Source organism: Sphaerodactylus townsendi, linkage group LG01, assembly GCF_021028975.2.
Source record: "Sphaerodactylus townsendi isolate TG3544 linkage group LG01, MPM_Stown_v2.3, whole genome shotgun sequence".
In the NCBI taxonomy this organism is placed as follows: Eukaryota; Metazoa; Chordata; class Lepidosauria; order Squamata; family Sphaerodactylidae; genus Sphaerodactylus; species Sphaerodactylus townsendi.
Genome location: NC_059425.1, coordinates 109,443,921 through 109,463,798, shown reverse-complemented (window position 1 = coordinate 109,463,798; position 19,878 = coordinate 109,443,921). Strand labels below are relative to the sequence as shown.

The 19,878-nt window shown below is 40.1% G+C and overlaps 2 protein-coding genes across 2 annotated transcripts; both read right to left on the bottom strand.

Moving 5' to 3' along the window:
• Nucleotides 1-2,753: 2,753 nt before the first annotated feature.
• TAAR5 (trace amine associated receptor 5) lies at nt 2,754-3,755 on the bottom strand. Its single transcript, XM_048508630.1, has one exon. The coding sequence runs from the start codon at nt 3,753-3,755 to the stop codon at nt 2,754-2,756; it is 1,002 nt and encodes a 333-aa protein (XP_048364587.1).
• An 11,723-nt stretch (nt 3,756-15,478) lies between these two features.
• Nucleotides 15,479-18,900, bottom strand: LOC125437650 (trace amine-associated receptor 4-like). Its single transcript, XM_048505451.1, has 2 exons — nt 18,783-18,900; nt 15,479-16,576 (listed from the first exon to the last, which is right to left on the bottom strand). The coding sequence occupies exon 2, from the start codon at nt 16,520-16,522 to the stop codon at nt 15,479-15,481; it is 1,044 nt and encodes a 347-aa protein (XP_048361408.1). The 5' UTR covers nt 16,523-16,576; nt 18,783-18,900.
• Between the last annotated feature and the right edge of the window lie 978 nt (nt 18,901-19,878).

Genomic DNA, 19,878 nt, shown 5'->3' with positions numbered 1-19,878 from the left:
TAACATTGACAGGGCTTGTTTCTAGGTAATCTTCTGTAGGATTGTACCCTTGTCAATAATATACCTTTCTGAACTGACTGATTTAAAGTTAGATGAATGTACTTGTTTTTGAAATAATGGCCTGTATCCTGTAATTCTACCAGCAAAGTTTAAAGCTTTCCTCAAGCCTAAATGATCTTTCTATAACGTAAACAGATTTTTCTTTGGTGAACTTTGTTAAGTAGATTGGCAGAACACAGACCTGTGATTCCTTAGTATTTAATAAACAAAGCCTACTACTTACTTTTATTTTTTCTTTGTCATTTCCAACACCAAATATGCTTAAAATAAGCTAGTGAGCTATTAACTGACAGTCCCATCAAACAAAATTTTCCCTCACAAACTAAAATTGGCTTGTACCAATGAATCAGCTACTTGTTATAAAATGCCTCTCTAGCTGTCATTTCCAAATAGAAGAAGAAGAAGAGGTTGGACATATATCCCGCCTTCGCATCCTGTAAGGAGTCTTAAAGTGACTTACAAACTCCCTTCTTATCCCCACAGCATACATCTTTGTGGTGCACTTTCTGCACAAATCACCTAAAATGTTTCAGTCTCCCCTTTCTTTTCCACAATGTTTGTCTGCACTCATCCCTTTGAAACAGTTGATGGCCACAATTAGGTGTTTTTTTTTTCCTTTTTTGTTGTTTGTTAAATCGATGTTTCAGTACGTCTTGCTACAATTCTCATAGCTCATACAATTAATGATTCAAAGATTTTATTTTTACCTCACAATTTTTTAAAAAAATCCACAGAAATTATTGAAATAAACAGGCAATGGGAACAGAGTGAGCTCAGGAAATGGTGTCAAGGACAGGAACAGCACAGAGGCATGGAAAACATAGTAAATAGATCACACACCGAGCTGAAGATGTTTTTAAAACGTTTCAACAAAAGAATAATTTTAAAAGCGGATTCGTTTAAAACATTTTCAGACTGGAAGTCAAACTTTTGGGAGGGACCTAGGGAGGAAAACATAATGTGGAACTCAATGGAGGAAACATTTTATTTCCTGCCTCAACAAAACTTGAAGACGGCACGCAGAATGGATCTGCTAGTTAGGAGTGCGGGTAATTAGTTAATTTTAGGACCTAAGAGGAGCTAGAAAGATGTTTTTTCTACTACCTGGGAACTTTGTTAGCATTTTTAAAGTACTGTTAGCCAGCTAGTTAGAATGGCAGAAGAAATGGAGGTGTGGAGAAGAAAACTAGAACAATGTGTTTCCCCACTTCTTGTCAGAGCTCATCCGCTGCTGGTCTGCTTTTCCATTTCAGCTGGCAAAGTTTTGGCAAGCAGCGAGGCTTCCCTAAATTACAATGAAATTTCACAGAGCTGTGTGGCGCCTCTGTGATTCTTGAACGGCCCTGTCGTGGGGGGCTGGTAGTAGCAGCCTCCCCCCAATATCAACAACAACTACAGCGGCGGTGTTCGGGCCCGTGGAGCTGGCAGTGACATTTGGGTTTGTGGAGGAGGAGGCGGCAGCAGCCCACCAGTGGTGAGAGTGCTGGGGTGGGCTGCATCTGCTCATCATTGGAGGCTCCCGTGCAGCAGTGGGGGCCAGTGCCAGAGGCCCCCACAGAACATGCAGGGTACACCCCCAATTAGAACATGGAAGCGGCAGCGGAATGGTTGTTCTTCCCGCTGGAATGTTACACTCTACTGAGGATGGAGTTTAGTGGATGCTGTCACCTGCTGACTGCGAGGGGGGTAGGGTTTTTACAGCTGTTTAGTGATCTAACTGTGTTATTTATATTGATTGTTCTAGGCAGTTTAGGTGTTATATTCTAGGTAGTGAATTGGTTAATTGGTTGCAGTTAATAGCATTAGTGAGCATGGGGAGCTTAAGTACTCGGCTTAGTAATATGATTGCTTCTTACATAGGTTAGTTACTAGGCTTAGTTAATATATTGACACCATTAAGAACTGCTTGGTTGGTTAGCCTTGGGTCATTGTAGTCATTATGTTCTGTAGTTTGATTGTTGGAATGTACTGGAAGTCGTCCCCTTGTGTATTCAGGTTGTTTTCATGGTGGGGTTTGATGTTTTGTTAATGGTGTTTAATGATGTTACGATGCTGTTAATGATGCCATGATGTTGTTAATGAATCTATGTTACTATGTTATGTTTACTGATTTTCCTTTATGTGTAATGTTCAACTATTGATATGTTAGTTATAATTTTTATATTGTTACTCTATGTGGTTATGTTATATGGTTCTGATAATATTGAAGTTTTTGCTATTTTGTAGTGCTATATTATTGTTGCTCGTTGACCTGATGATGACTATTGATGCCTGTTGTTTATATCAATGTTGTTCACCACCCTGAGCCCACGCAGCAAGCTTCAAGCTGGGAAACAAATCCTGTTCACAGATAAGAGTCTACTGCTCATGTGGAGAAGAGGAGATTCAAGCCTAGTTCTCCAGATTAGGGTCCAGCGCTCTTAACTACTATATACCATCTGCTATCCTGTTCTGAGGATGCCTCCCTATTTTCCTTTCTAGCCCTTAATAAGAAATGTGAATAATTTTCTTCACACTGAAGGTATTGCTTTGTTATATCATTTCAGTTCAATCCACATTTTCACATATTACATCACAACAGTGTAGGCAAAGCTTCAAAAAACTGGGAGTTACCAAACTAGGCTCTTTTATATACTTCTGTTAAATTAGATTCACAAAAATGCGAAGTCCCATTCATCTGTCTTGTCAGTGGATCATTCATGGAATAGGTCAATGGTAGATGTCCTTGTACAAAAGATCTGACAAGTTAAGACCAGTTTTACAGCTTTCCTGAACCATCGGTAGGAAAACACATAAATCAAGGGGTTGCAGGCAGAATTAAAATAAGCAAACCAAATAAGAACATCAAACACAACAGGAGGGGTAATAAAATTTACGAGGCTGTCCACCATGGTGTCTATTGTAAAAGGCAACCAGCACAGGAGATAGATTCCTACAGCTATCCCAAGTGTTTTAGCAGCCTTCCTTTCCCTCTTTGTTGCTCCTAACTGGTTATTCATGTTGTCTATCTGTCTAGCTTGTCTGGTTGCCACAACAAATATCTTGACATACAACCCTATCATTATGAGACATGGGAAGAAGAAGAGGGGAAAGTTTATCCATCCCCAGAGTTTATTGAAGAGCAGTTGGCAGCTACCAACACAAGGCATGTCTTGCAAGAACTGTGCTAATCCTTCCTCAATTGCTTTGGTATAAAGAAATACAGAAGTATAAACCACAGGCACACCCCAGCCTATTGCTATATAGATGCAAGCAACCCGGATGGTGAACTTGGTGGAGTAGAGCAATGGATCACAAATGGCACAGTGGCGGTCAATGGATATAAAGCAGAGGTGGAATATTGAGGTCAGGCAAAAAAGTGTGTCCAGAAAGGTATGTAACATGCAAAAGTCATCCCCAAAATACCAGCAGCCCTCCACTGAACGGATAGTGCTGAAAGGCAGCACTGTTAAGCCTAGCAGGAGATCTGCCAGGGCAAGGGAAAGTAGTAAGAAATTAGTGGGTGTGTGAAGTGTTTTGAAGTGGGAGACAGAAACCACCACCAGCAGGTTCCCTAGTACTATGAGAAGCATCCCCATGGCACAGATTAAGTAGATTGCCAACTGGATTCCAAAGGGGTGTAGAGTTCTGTAGCAAGAACCATTTCTCTCAAAGCACAGTAGGTGTACAGATGCGCTTTCCACAACAGAGCTCATCCTTCTTTTCCAATTTAGCCTGCATTAAATAGCTCAGATCTGGCAACCTTCATCTGAAAAAAAAATGGAATTAATTAGAAGGTAAAGAATATATCACGTGTGAAAAGATCATGACAGAAGCCTTTCTTGGTATCTGGTTGAGTTGTATGAAGTTCAACACGCTGGCTTAGGAACATGAGCAGATGATCACAATCAGGATGATGGTCCCATTGGCTTTCTGTAGAAAGCAACTTCCTTTACTTCTGGAACTGTTAGTATCCATGGCTCTACAGGAATCACTAAAACGGACCTGTAACTGCACTGAAACTGTATAAGAAAGCCATCTCAGATGCTATTGGATAGTGCTGTTAACAGGGCTGTAAGTGCAAAAAGATTGGCTATGAGGTAAATCCAGGGCTCTGTTCCTAGGTGAGGTCCAAGCTCTAGACTGGGTTGCCAGCCTCCAGCTGTGCTCTAGAGCTCTGCTAGAATTACAACTGATCTCCTGTTTACAGAGCTCAGTTCCAATGGAGAAAAAAGTTCTGTTTGGAGGGGAGACTGTATAACATTATACTCTTGCTAGGATTCCTCCCCTCCCCAAATCATGGACCTGGGGGAGCTGCCACTGTATACTCCTTCTTGCTGTGACTATCTTTGGGGTGTAGGGGTGGGGAATGGTTCCAAAATTATAATTTTAATTTTCATTAGAAATGGCATGATCACTATCTTCACTAAACAGGAAAAATTGTTTCTACATCTGAAATACCTTTCCAAAAGAATACCAATACTATACGTTTTATATTGGGGGGGGGGGATCCAGATGTTTGAAAGCAATCTTTTGCTTAAACTGTGACAACTGCCAGAGCATCATCTGGAAGAAAAGGAAGGCCACTTCTTGCCACTGTGAAACAATGGGGAAAAACATTTGTTATAGTATATATACTTGAAATTACAAGTAAGTATAAGTGGATTTTCCTCATGTTCTATTATTCTACTCTGCCTGCATTTCACTTCTCCTGATTTTTAACCAGGAGAATTTCTAAAATCAGCATTTGCATCTCTCCCCCATCTTCTGATATGACCAGTTTATGCATATGTAATTTAAAAAAAACCTGCAAGGGAAGGCATTGTGACTTGACCATACATAGGATCTCAAGAAAGCTGTATTATGTGCATACACACATTTAAACACACACACACACACACACACACACACACACACACACACACACACACACACACAAAGTTCTGAGATGGCTTTCATAAGCCTATTGGGAAAATACCATACCAAATCATGCAATGACTTGTACATATGATCCCATCAGGATTATTTTCTTGTACGGTATTATCAATGCACAGATGTTCTCCAGTAATGTAGAAAGGGTGGGATGGAAGGACCCAACTGGAAGCTTCAGCAACTGGTGCATACACAGGGTTGTGTCTAAAATTTGTTAATGGAAAAAGAAATAAAGGAAAATCATAATTCAGGGAGAAAGGGGGATGAGGAGTAATTTGTAAGTATCTATATTAATGGACTATATTAGAACACAAAAGTTTTGAGGTGGGAGTCTTTTCCTCCAGTCTTACACTGAACAATCTCCTTGCATGGTATTCATGTGCCAGGGAAACAGAAACTCTGATAGCCAGAAATTAATTGCGGGGAGCAGGAACAGTTTCTGCACCTGACCAAGGAACTAACTTTGTAGACACTGTTCATTTAGGAAGTGATAAAAATAACTGCCGGTCATGTAAAATGTGTGACAAACATAAATAGGACTTATTCTATAAAAAATCACTTGTACATGTTGATGTGTGTTACCTAAATGTGCATTGAATGAATGTATTATCTGTTATAGTAAATGTTTAAAAGAGATAGTATGCTTTTTTGGTAGAGCAGTGTTCTGTTATACATTCATGACCATTCACAGATGAATTTTATATAACAGTGGCTCAATTTTTGTGCACATCTTATTAATGAAAATAACAATTAATTGCTTAGAGGAAAAAGAACACCAGAGTTTCTTGACAGAGTACAGAGCAATGCTTTCTGAAAAACCTTTTTTACTGTAAACTGCCAGGGCAGGGAGCTGTCTTGTTTTTATTCTTTACAATGCCAGGAACACTGATGAATACCATTAACTAAAAATTCTCGAAAGGAACTTTCTAATTTCTGATTCTGTTTTAAAAAATAAAGGCTCAAATTGCATCCGTCACATCTTGACACAGTAGTAGTATAAACAGAAACAATCACAGGGCTGACACAATTTCTCACCCAATACATTTCATAACTTATTGCACAACTACTGTCTCACAGGTTGGTGTCTCTGTTTAATATTTAAACTACTGTTTTACAAAGCAAATAAAACATGATGAACAAATGGCACTGTAATATGCATAGCATTTGTACCAATGGAAATTTCTAGATTTTTTGGCTGTTGGATTTTTCAGATCAAACCATTGACTGGTATAGTTTATGGAGACACATTTCTCCACACAGAGCAATTTTAAAATGTTTCCTAAAATGCAGGGAAATCTTATTACGTGACCATTTTGGTCATATACATACTCTGGTTTTTATACAGCAATTGAAATATATCTACAAAATGCACGGTTTACCTCCTGGTGTTCTCTGCTTTGACCTCCAGCAGTCTAATAGTGTCTTCTTTCCAGGTCTGGGAAGCAGATAAGCAGTTGATGTGATCCCTTATATAGTTTGAACAAACAGCCTTCTCTAATGAGTAGTGTGTTTGAAGGGTGTGGCCAAAAAGCATGCATGTTCAACAGCAATATTTTTTTTGCTTTGAAGAAACCGGAAGCTCACAAATAGGCCTACTCAATTTTTTTATGTTAACAGCTGAGCCATGAATTGTGTATACATTTTTACCATTTAATAAAGTCAACTTTTCAAATTGTCCTGACTTTATTTCTCTAGTTCAGTGTGTTCTATCTCACCACTCAGCCTAAACAAGGCTTCTTTGTTATTACTACTAGTTCTTCATCAAGTGAGCTACAGCTCTAAGCACCTGGGGATTTTCTTCATTTTCTCATGCCAGACCAATGACTTGCTTTACATATCCAGTGAAAATTTCATCCATTAAATGTCATTTTAAAAATACATTCCAGACATTGACTTTGTTCAAACCTATGAATCTAACCACTTTAGCAAGAAACATGCTGGCCGAAGAGGCACAAGTGATGATTTTGCCCACATTTTCCTCCTCTCTGAGGCCACCTTGCAAATTCTGCAACCCTGCCGTACTCTTTACAGCATCCATAGGCAGATGATTGAAGAAGGGGAAGATGGAAAGATCAACCTGTGCCAGTTTTTCTGTGGGCAAAGCACAGGATCCAACCCATAGCTTAAAATATATAGTGAATGAATGAATGAATGAATGAATGAATGAATGAATGAATGAATGAATGAATGAATGAATGAATGAATGAATGAATGTGTTTATTATTTAAAGCCAAAGGCCATCACAAAACAGAATAAAAAACTCAATAAAATAAAATCGGTACGCAGCAAATATACAACATTGCATCCCATCTCAGTAGCTGAACTCAAACACATGCTCTCTGATAACTAATATTTGGCTTGTATTTTCTTGGCTGCCAGAGCAAAAAATTTCAAGTATGTAATCAGAGGATTGGTGTCTGATGGGGAAGAGATAATTTTATTAGATGATAAATTCTGGGCCTTTACAAACTTATCTAAAAATTTAACACTGGGTTCCAAATGCAAACAGCAAAATAAAATGTTGTTGGGTAAATCTTCTACTCTGGACTTTCCATGAACACAGAAACATAACCCCATCAGCACTCAAGGAAAATGACCAGTCAATGGAGCCATTGGCAATGTCTGGAATTGTAGTTGAGCAACTGTCATGCAAAGCTTTTCAGCTGGTATAGCAACCAGATAAGGAGATCAAGGGACAAATTTAGGCTGCAATATTATCTACCTGTCATATAATGCATCACTTTTGTACAGTCTCATAAATTAGGTTCATCTATTTGAACCCTCAAAAGGTCATCTGGGATACAATAGCATGCCAAAATGTTATTATAGAGAGCCGTGTTATATCTTTGTTCAAAACTGATTCAAAATTAGATTAATAAATGAGCTGGCAGAGATGTTGCTATGTTTGAACCATCATTTTATTGGAACTAGATGTACATGGCCCCTGATGACAAGCCAAGCTCCGCCTGCCAGGCATGTACTCAGGTGGGGCAAGTCAGGGCACTTTCCCAAGGCACCACATGACTGGAGGCACCCTTTTGGAAGAAGGAGGAGTGCTGCTGCCACAAGATGCCCCACTGCTCAACCTACCAGGCCAGGCATACTACCAAAACTGCTCTGTCCCAGACACTAGCGTAATGCCCATTGGGCAAGTTGGGCAGCTGCCCAGGGCATCACCTTGTGGGGGGCATCAAAATGCTGGGTTCGTTTTTGGGTATTTTAGTGGTTTTCCATTTTTGGCCTGCAGGGGGCGCAGTTTTTAGGCTAGCAGCACCACATTTTCAGCGTATCATCAGGAGACTGTCCTTATGCTACCCCCCAAGTTTGGTAAGGTTTGGTTCAAGGAATCCAAACTTATGGACTCCCAAAGGGCGTGCCCCTATCCCCCATTGTTTCCAATGGGAGCTAATAGGAGATGGGGGCTACAGTTTTGAGGGTCCATAACTTTGGCCCCCCTGAACCGAACTGCACCAAACTTGGGGGTATCATTAGGGCAGTCTCTTGATGAGACCCTGAAAGCTTTGAGACTGTGCCTTCAGAAATGTGCCCCCCACAGCCTGCAACCCCCATTGACAGCAATGCAGAAAACTCAATGCAGAACAAAGATTCTTGGGCAAATTTATAGGATGTTCCTGCAGGGGGCGCATTTTTGAATGTATCGGCACCAAAATTTCAGGGTATCATTTGGAGATGATGGCACCCCCCAAGTTTGGTGCAGTTTGGTTCAGGGGGGCCAAAGTTATGGACCCTCAAAACTGTAGGCCCTATCTCCTATTAGCTCCCATTGGAAACAATGGGGGATGGGGCACCCCCTTTGGGAGTCCATAACTTTGGATTCCTTGAACCAAACCTCACCAAACTTGGGGAGTAGCATAAGGACAGTCTCCTGATGATATGCTGAAATTTGGTGCTGATATGTCTAAAAATGCACCCCCTGCAGGCACCAATGTCCTGGTCGTGGTGGAGTGGCTGCCCATGGGGGGGGGGGCATCCAACTCAGGTTTTGCCCAGGGCTACAGTTTGCCCAGGGCTGCCTCATTACGCCCCTGGTCCCAGACTGTGGTGCCAGCTGCTTCTCTCCATGGAATGGCAGTCAATCATATAGCTAACCACATATGACAGAGCAAACTTCTTTGACCATGTTGTTTCTATTTATAAGCATTTATATGAGAAATTAGAATTTCTCAGACTGGCCAATGCACTTATTTGTATTAGGGATCGTACATATGTTGGAATAAGCAACTCCTGCATTCCTGGAAAATGGGGGGGAGGCGCTATGTATTTCTAAGCTTTTCTATTGTTTGCTCTCCATGCGTAGGCTCCACCCACCAACTCCTCCTTCTTCACCTTGCGGCCATTTTCTTTCTGTCTTCTCCTTTGTACCAAGCACAATGGCTCCTGACCACTTTCCCACAGAAGCATATCACATTTGCACATATGTGATGGCGTGTTAGAATGCCCACTTTTGTTAGGGAAAGTTATTTCTTTAGACTAAGGTTTCTTACTATCTACTTTTCACCTGGAACAATGCCTATGATCTGAAGTTATTTGAAATAAAGGTAAGTTTTCCTTCTTTGCATGCATTTGTTTGGAAGAGCTCCTTTATTGCACTCACACACAGGGCTGGGTTGATCCATATTCAACCAAACTCCAACAACATACTCATACGTCAGCCAGAGGTAGTCAATCTAACGGGACTGTCAGTTTTTTTTACTGAGTTCTCAGTACAGGAAGCAAGAATGCCTCTGGCATTGCAAGGTTTATATAAACAATAAGAACATGAATGTGGAAATATGATTAGGAGAAGAAATACAAAAGAAACTGGAGCAAAAATCAAGAATCACTCTTCATGGCACTCAATGATTTTTATTTATTTATCAAAAATATTTCAATACAACTTTTCTGTCATAAACTGACATTTGTTTATAAATGGATATTAATAAGACATCTTGAATAATTGGTTTAAGCATCACCAGAACTGAAAAAGTGATACGAGGGGCTACCAATAGATCTACTGTCCTATTCAAAAAAGGATTTTGAATGCAGTGCTCTGAGGAACTGCCTCCCCACCCCTACAGTGACAGAAAACACGATGGATGTAAGAGCATCCATTGCCTGATTCACAGTAATGCTACTATGATAATATCCATTCTGCAGTCACAGCTTGGCTTATTAGGAGCTTTCTGGAACAATTCATGAACATTTAAGGCAGATACAAACTGGGTTTAATCACATAATAGTTCTATTTATTTATTGTCCATGTTTCTCACAGGGACTCAAGGTGGATTACATATAGTGAGTCAATACAATCAACAAACTGGTACATTCAATAAACAATGCATTGGGGTTTTAGAAGTCTGGAACCACTCAAAAGAACTAAAGCATAGCATGAATATTAACATGGCACACGACACATTAAGCGGTACAAAAAATACATAATAGGAACCTAGCTGCAATAGCTACACACAGCAGTGTAGACCATATTCTCCAATCATTTATCTAATAACCCAATCCAAAGCCTGTACTGGGAGGCCACAGCGCTACTTTGGCGCTGCCCATCACCTCCAGGAGGGCTTCTCGGCAGCACGGGAAGACTAAAATGTTTAAAAGTCCCCATTGGGCTCCATGGGCTTATACTACCCCAAAGTGTGGTGTAAGCCCAAATGCTCAGCACTGGCGTTCCAGTGGGGAAAGGTCAGGAGGAAGTCAATTAATGTTGGCTTCACCCCCGGAATGCCCCTGGAATGCCCCTGGACATGCCAGAACAGCTTTTTGCATTGGCAGGCCTATGCAAGGGCAGCAGCTTCTGAACTGACCACTGTGGAGCCACATGGTGCGTGGTGCAGAAGTAAGTAACCCCCACTGAAGGCTCCAGAGGGGGATTCACCCTCCCTGAACGGATCTATTTTTTGTGAACCATTTTTCACAGTGAACCCTGTTACCTGCCCAGAAAAAACCTCTTAAATAATTCAGTTTTGCTCAGTTTGCAGAAAGATAGGTGAGTGGCAGCTTTCCTGGCCTCCTCAAGTTGTCAGGGCTGTGAGACCCCAAGAACAAGAAAGAACAACATAATCTTTATGTAGTGAGTTAATATAATAAGTTTGTATTTATATTTACTAGTCTTTACTCCCTTTTTAATTCTTACTAGCTATGTTTCTGCAGAAGTCAGAACATAATTTACGAGTGCTAGATAGAGAGGAAATATTTCTTAGTACAAAGGCATCACTGTTGTCATGAGTTTAAGATAACAGAGTTAGTCTTTGTCTTAGCAGAATTTTTATGCTACTGCCATGTGTAGGGTTGGGTGGAGATCTGGAATAACAGCTGAGCTCCAGACAACAGAGATCATTTCTCTTGGAGAAAATGGTTGTTTTGGGAGGTGGGCTGTATGGCATTACAGCTGAACCCCCCCCCCTCTCCAAACCCTGCCCTCCTCAGGCTCCACACACACCCCTCCCCAAATCTCCAGGTACTCCCCAACCAAGAGCTGGCAACTCCAGTATAGGATAACTATTGTTCTGATTCAGGTCAATAGGACACTAGGCAGGAAAAGGACCCTTCATGAGCAGGAACCAGGTAGCTCCTGGAATTATACGCAGAGTAGGGAAACAAACATAGGAATACAGTATGACATGCCACTTTATTTCCAGTTTCATTTGGGCGAGCCATTGACCTTTGCCTGATCTGCTCACTGAATAACAAAATATGAGGATTATGATATGGGAGATTGATTTATAGTATACAATATAAATTTGGCAGTGTAAGGACACTGTCATGCATCTGTGGCTGCACCTTTTAGTTTGGGATTTGTTTATTTTTCATTCTGGTATTTTACTGTGTTTTACTTTTTTCTGGATTATTGCTTTTAATTGGTTGGATCCTTCCAGCTTCCTGCTGGTACAAAAGAGAGTGGGTCAATCTTATCCAACTGCCCTCATCACTGCAGCCCCCCCCCCCTCCAACATGTATTTTTACCAGCAAGATACCCCAAAAGTTTGTTCCTCAAGGAATTAAAGCAATTGCTGGAGGAAGGAAAACAAAAGCAATCTGCTTTTCCTGGCAGAAATCTGGTAGAAACCAACACATTGTTTTGTTTAATTTGTTGTATTGCAATTGTATGATTAACATTAATTGTCATTTGTTGGACATCACCAAAAGGAAATTTGAAAGGCATTATATAAATATTGCAATAAGGAAAAAATACCAAGCAGGAGAGTCAGAAGTGGTTGTTATGGGTCACTATTACATAAAATGACTAGGAAGGTCCAGAATAGGGTACACATGGAGTACATAAAGAGAGTATTAAAAAGAAGCCCCCATCTAGACTTAGATCTTTCTGCAAAGAGGTATACCTGAAATAGCTTTAGTAAAAGAAATCTCTAGAAAGAATTCACAGGGGTCTATGAAAGCTTCTTGTAGAAACCTTTTGGGTCTAGTTATTTCGCTGTCTCTTCTGAGCTGTTTGCTTCTGACAAAAAAAGTCTCACATTGAAAATGTCAAATCCAAACAATTATTTCAGTTCAACTCCCTGAGCTCTTTTAATGAACTCCATCTATCATATAACTGTAAGAAAACACCAGACTTTATGCGGAGAGATTACTTAAAGAAAAATAAAATAAAATAAGTGCAACCTACCCTGTTAAAGAGAATATGAATATTCTGGAATCCTTGAAATCATAGCAAAACTTTTGTGACTTTGCAGACATAAGTGTATAAAGACATGTGAACTGCAGATTAAAAAGGGTTTACTAAAGCACAAATATTTAAAAAGTAGACCATATTAATTGAAAACCACAGTTCATAAGATATATACTACTAGCATGAACATTAAATGCCTGCCAAAGTTTTTCTTTTATCTTATGTATTTACTATTCTATGTCTGCATGCTAAAAAGTATGATAATTGTTCATTTCCAGAAACCCTTGGAAATATCTGGCTGATTTTTAACTTGAATTAGGTTAGGCAGGAAAGTTGAAGGCAAGTGATGGAAGAAAGTGGCTCAGCAGAGTGGCGGGGGGCCTTCCAACTGTAAGTTAAAAGAACCAGCAGTAACGGGTTAAAACAGTGAAACCATAAACATGATTTACAAATGCACACCAACAAAGCAATAAAACAAGCAGAGGCAAGACAAGCCACTAAATCAACAACAAGCAAAGAAAAGGCAAGCAACAAACAAATAAATCCTGATACTTGAGCAAAATTTCTAAAGGAATACCTTTAGCAGGTGTCGATATTTTAATAGACTCAGAACCAGCTGAATGATTGTGGGTCACATGTTCTAGATTCAAAGACCCTCAAGAAAAAAATTCCTTACTTTTGTGGCACTGTTATGCCCCCACAGAGGCTTTTGTTATGTTGCCATTAAGATTCAGTTTCCCCATAGTTAGCATGGTTTTAGTTCATTGTTAAGTCTTCTAAGAGAGGGTATTTTCGTTAGCCCCTGTCCCTTTAAGACATTTCCCAATAGGCAGTTTCCTTTCTTTACCCAGCAATCCCCTGTTTTAGTTTTAGTCTGTCAGTCTGAGAGAGGTGATAAGGGTAGTTCGAAACTGGAATATTTGTGACGTCCATATTAGTATACAGTGGTCCATAGAGCAGAAGTCAAGTTTAAAAGCAGTTAAAGCTAGAAAAAGACTGAAAGAACTGAAAGGAAGCAAGACACAGTGGACTTTCTTGAAAGCAACCAAGAGAAGACAGTCTACAGCTTCAAACCTGCTCAAGACAAGCAAGTACTCTGACTTAGATAGACCCAAGGGAGGAGTTAGGGTCTTGTTTCTCTCAAGTAATAAACCCATTGTAAGAACTGTTGAACCTGGCTTGTGTCTCCCCTATTCTGTCCTAGCCAAGTACATGGCACCTCAAACAGATTCACTTGGGGGGCAGAACAGGCACTCGACCTTACTTCAGTAGGTGGAAGCACATGGAAGAGGCCATAGCATAGTAGATCATCTTAACTAGAACACAGACTAAGAAGGAAGCAAGAGTCTTTTAAGGATCACAGCTGTAGCCATTTGGTGCTTCAAAGCACTTTGAATAGACTGCGGAAGTAAATCACAGCCACTATAGTTTTTTAAGACTGTCAAGATATGTTCTGTGTAACTTCCTCCAGCCATCAATCTTATTGCTTGATTTTGTACCAATTCTGAGCAGTCTTCAAAAGGAGCACCACAGACACTGCACTATAACCATCGAACCAGGTTATGATCAGAGGATGGATAATAGTGATGTTTTTCAAGGAAGTCTGCATTTGAACCAACTAAAGGTAGCCAAAAAGGTTGCACATCATAAGAATCACACACCTGTAGCCAACAGAAAGCAAACTAGGAACTGGTCCTTGCCGCTGGAACCTAGAGATCTCCACAAGAGGCAGTAAGGGCCTGTATCCTGGCAGGAGATAGCTGTCCAGACCAAAGCACTACCTGATTTTGCATGGATGCTGAAATAGCAGAGTTCAGAGCTCAATTCATAGTCCTTCCCTTTCCTACAGCCAGGGGAAAGTCCTTTTTCCCTCCAAGATTTATTAAGTTATGCCTTCCTCCTAAATGAGACTGAAATCTTAATTTCTCAAACTGTTTCTCATGTACTCTTCCACTTGATCCGGGCATTTGTTCTGTCCCTCCACCTTCTTTGTTTTGGAGAAGATTCTACATATGTATCACTCAGGAAGTTCCTAGTTTCCCTGTTCCATGGGAGACTGCAGTTAGAGAGGAGGCAGGGGGATCTTCTCTGGAGCTTCCAGGTGCATGAAACCTTAAACATGGTAGGGACCTATTTGCAAAATTTCCTTCAACAATTAAAAAGTCTTAAAAAACAATGAATCAGTAAAAAACAATAAAGTAAGATTAAAAACTGAAGACAAACCAGAGAAAAATGCATTTAAAATTATTTAAAACAGCATCTGATGAAGCCAAAAAAAGCCTACTATAAGCAGGGCACTCTCATAAAGCAATAAATAAGCACAAATATTTCAAGCTCATAGACAGAACATGGTCTGTAATTGATTCCTTCTAACTGGCTCTGCTCATCTTTTATTATCACAGTCCTATGCTAGCCTCAATCCTAAGAATTTCCAGTAAAAATTTTAAGGCAGCAAATTTGGAATCTGAGACCCTGGAGAGCTGTTTTCAGTCAAAATACCCAAAGTGTGCTAAGTGGACAAATACAGAAGCCATAAATGGACCTTGTGCCGATTTTGCCTTGGGACTGATGTGGATTGATTTTGGAACTCCTTGCTGGTTCTGAGATGGAGAACAGCGTGGGAACATTGAGTGGAAAAGCACAAGCTGATAGCATCCTGAGGTCCAGATTAGCCAAGATGGTGCATTAGGATGTCAATCTACTGTCAGTAATTGAAAAACAAAACAAAAATACAACATAGTGCTCATGAGAAAGAAGCACACAAACCACTTTAGATTCAGGTCCTGTTTTTGTTTTGTTACTAAGCTATCCAATGACAATGTAATAGTAGCAGTCTAATAAACAGTGATCATCTAGTATTAACATTCTTTAAACATTTGCAGGAAAGAGATTCATTGCAGAAGAATCTCTTTGGAAGATAGTTCCTGTCACGATCATTTTAAATGCTTTGCGAAACCAAGGGTAAAATAAGCCATAAATTATAGGATTACACATGGAGTTGAAATAGCCCAGCCAGAGAAAGGCATTATACAAATCCTCAGGGGTTGAGAAACCAATGTAAGGGTCTGTTATGGTAAGAACAAAAAAAGGTAACCAGCATAGAACAAATGCTCCCATTACTATGCTTAATGTCTTAGTAGCTTTGCTCTCTTTTTTACTAAAAAAATTCCTTTTTGAGTCTGACCCAGACTTTGATGCACGTGGAATCTTAGTGATTTGCACGGCATGCTTGTTTGCCACTTTAAATATGTGGAGATAAATGCCCACCATTATTGTGCCAGGAAGAAAGAAGGCTATGAATGAAGCCATTACTCCCCAGAGCTTATTAAAGATGAGGGCACAAAAGCCATAGCAGTATAAAGAGTCCACATAGTCTTCAATGCCTTCAATATTTCGTTCTGAGAAAACTAAGCCAAATGCAAACAAGAATGGGACTGACCAACTAATCAATAGAAAAATTTCAACTACTGGAATAGTTATCTTGGTCATGTAATGAAGGGGAGCACATACAGCATAGTAGCGGTCAATAGAGATAAAGCACAAATGGAAAATGGAAGTGGTGCATAGCATAATATCGCAACAGGTATGGACTTTGCAGAAGACATCACCAAAGTACCAACATGAGTCTATTGACCTGGCCATACTGTATGGCATCACTGTGAAACTGAGCAAAAAGTCTGTGGTTGCCATGGAGCAGATGAGAATGTTGGTTGGAGAATGCAGTTGTTTGAAATGGAGAATGGAGATAATCACAAACATATTTCCACATGAGGTGAGCAGAATGGTCCCCACCATAAAGAGATACATAACAAAAAAACTGATCGGAGACCTCAGGTTTTTGGGACATGAATTATTCACAAACTCAAAGCAGTACTGCACATCCTGTGAGCTCCAGAGTGTGGTTGAGTTCATGATCCAGTGCCTCTGATGAAGAAATCTTCCATTAAAAAGGAAAAACAGCCATTTCTATGGAAAATAAAATGAGCAACATATAATAAGTATAATGTTCTGGAACAACAACATGTTCAAATATGGAAGGGGAAAATAGAGGGGCAAATGATCTCCATTATATTTGTGGTAGCAAATTTCTAGTGATATTAGTGAAAAAATTACTTTCTTTTGGCAATGATTTCATTGGTGATTTGGGTCTATTTGATTGTAAACTGTGTGGACTCTATACTCTCTGTCTGCTTTTTCCACACCATGCATGATTTTACAAATTTATGCTGTTCTTTTTCCGAAATCCCAAAGTGTCAGAATCTTTAACCTTACCTCATAGAAGAGATGCTCTAAACTCCTGATTGCTTTGCCTGTTCATTTTACACCTTCTCCAAGTCTATGATGTACTTTTTGAGAAAGGGTGATTGCTTTTTCCCTTCTTTCCCTGGATATACTATTTCCAAACTGCTTCACCATATATTAAAAATAAAGCCATTATATTGCTGCTGTTTTGATCTCAGAATACCTTTTTAAATTACTCTGCTAGGGAACCCCTAGTTTGAAGTCACTAGAAAAGACAGTAGCACAGGAGAAGTTGAAGGCAGCAGGAAAAAACAAAAACATAACATGAGATGGATCGTTTCAACAAAGGAAGCCATGGCCTTCAGTTTGCAAGACGTGAGCAAGGCTATTAAGATAGGACATTTTGGAGGTAATTAAATCATAGGGTCATCATAGGTTGGAAGTGACTAGATGGAACTTAGTATACATACATACAGAGAGAGAGAGAAAGAGACTTGCATTTTTTACTGCCACTGACCAACAAAACAATGTTTTCACTTAAATATTTGCCATCAATTCAAGACTTATTTTCTCTTTTTTTGCTGTCCATTCATCCTCTGTCAGTGTGTGCAAATTCCCTCAAATTATAAATCAAATCCAACTTGGTGGACACAAGTTTTGATGCCAGTTTTAACACAAGTAAATGTTAAAGTCATGCAATCATTGTGCCAATATTCAAGAAAGGAGATCCTTCAGATCCTTGTAATTATCACCCTATTAACTTTTTATCAGTTGTTGGCAAATTATACACAGTTGTTGGCAAGTTATATGCATTTTTGCTATATGGGAGGATGGTTGAATGGTTAGAAAGAGGATCTTGGGGAAAAATAATCTGGCTTCTGAAGGGGAGAGAGTGTGATTGATCATTGTCACATTCTAAGGCCCTTTCTGCACGGGCCTCTATGCGCCCTCACACCGGCAAGAATTCTGCCATCGTGAGGGTGGAGGCCGTTCGCACGCAAGCGTGTGAGCGGCCCCAGCAGAGGCCGGCGCAGGAGAGGTGGCTCCGCACCTCCAGGGGTCGGAGAACAGCGAGGGAGGGTCTTAGGAGGACAGCAGGGCGACGATGGTGACGAGGTAAGTGGAGAGGGACGGGGAAACAGCGTGTTCCTGGCGGTGCTATTCGCACCGCGCCGCTGGGAACACGCTGTTTACTCAAAAACTACCCTTTAAATGGGTGTTTTTGAGGGCGGCCTGACACCGCCCTGAGGGAGGGGAAGAGGAGCCAGGTCAGCGCTGCTGCGTTTCAGCAGTGCCGCCTGTGCGAACGGCGGCCTGGGGACGGCGTTTTTGCCGTCCCCAGGCCGCCGTTTTTGGCCTGTGCAGAAAGGCCCTATATTTACTATTGGTAAATACACTTGTAATAAGAAGGGATCACTAAGCACACCCTTTATGGATCTTGGAAATGCTTTTGATACTACTGAGAGATAAAATCTAGTGGAAGGATAGGAACATTTGGAAGTACATTGCTTCCCTCTGAACATCTACAGAGCGAAATTCTGAAATTCTGCAGAACTTCCTTGTCCCTCTTTGCCTTGGATTTTTCTTTGATCAAATCAATTAGAATTGATCATTAGATCGTTAAAAATTGACTCCCACTTCCCACAAAGAGAAAATAATAAGGATTGTTGGATTTGAGAGATAAACTTGCTAAAGATGAACTAAGAGCATTTATTTTCACAGTACTACCAAATAATTTATAAAGAAGTTAAACAGCGCTGATTCTAAACAGATTCACTGGGGGGGCCGCACTGCTTACTTTGCTTGGTCACAAGAAGTATCCATGTATTCCTTATCTTGCTGCTTCTTGTTGTTTATCCAATTACTGATTACTAAGAACACCCAATCATATTATTTCTCAGAACAGTCACCCTTACAATGTAGTCCTTACCAGAGTTGCACCCTTGAATTATTTCAGTGGGTTTTGAAGAGTACAAATTTGCTCAGGCAACACTGTCCATCCTTTCTGTGACTTGGAAAAAGGCAGGTCATACATACTGAAAAATGGGGATTAGTCAGTGTAAATGATCATAGAATGACAGCTTTGTTAGGGATTGTTTGTGGACCTTGGAGCCCTAGCATATGCTCCTATATACTTATCCTGATTGTTGATTGTTTTCCCTAATGACCCGGGCTACATTTTACATTAGAACTCCTTCAATTAATGGTTAATGTAATTTCTAAGCTATATAATACCTTTACAAACTGCACTACAAGGCTTTTTGATGGACCTGATGCTTTTCTCTTGGCTTCACCAGGCAAGAGTACAAGTGCTTTTTAATAGCAAAACACTCCTGTTAGAGATATTCTATTCAGCTGCCTGCTTTGTGCACCTAGTTGGTTAGGATTAAAAGAAATTCAATACTCATAATATAGAATTATGGTCTGGCAGTACAATTTGCTGGTAGAACAAAGCTCTGAAAGACCAGCTGAAAGTGGAATAAAAGAAACCACTATAGACAGACATCTATAATAACTATTTCATTATGGAAACAATTCAGCATCATCTTATTTCTTAACATGATTTATGAGCATTTATAAAGCAGTATTAGAATTCAAGCAAAGAAACATGTTGGCATCGTAAGTGACTTTCAGCCACACAGACATTTCCCTGTGACTTGATAAGCGTATGCACAATTTGCCCTATGCTTCCTTCTGCTGTTTGTAGTACTCTGTGTTAATAGGGGTATATTGTGAAAGGAACTGTATTTTGGTTTTGACCTGGTTCAAAGTAAAGGGCCACTTGAACTAATGGACCTAAGAAGATTCTGTGATTCTAGATTTTTAAAAATGAAAAATGAAGCTTTTTTTGGATGAGCCGTCCCTATGAAGATCTCTATACATGGATGGATCCCAGCACTGGATATATGCCAGAACAGGTGCCTGGGAACTCTCTAAGTGAATAAAGGAAATTATAACTTACAGCTTCTTTATAATATAAACCAAGCATCGGGGTCATAGGTAATTACTATGGTAAGTACAGTAGT

Excerpts from the sequence above, each read along its gene's own strand:
- TAAR5 (XM_048508630.1), bottom strand. The coding sequence starts at position 3,755 with ATGAGCTCTGTTGTGGAAAGCGCATCTGTACACCTACTGTGCTTTGAG.
- LOC125437650 (XM_048505451.1), bottom strand. The coding sequence starts at position 16,522 with ATGAACTCAACCACACTCTGGAGCTCACAGGATGTGCAGTACTGCTTT.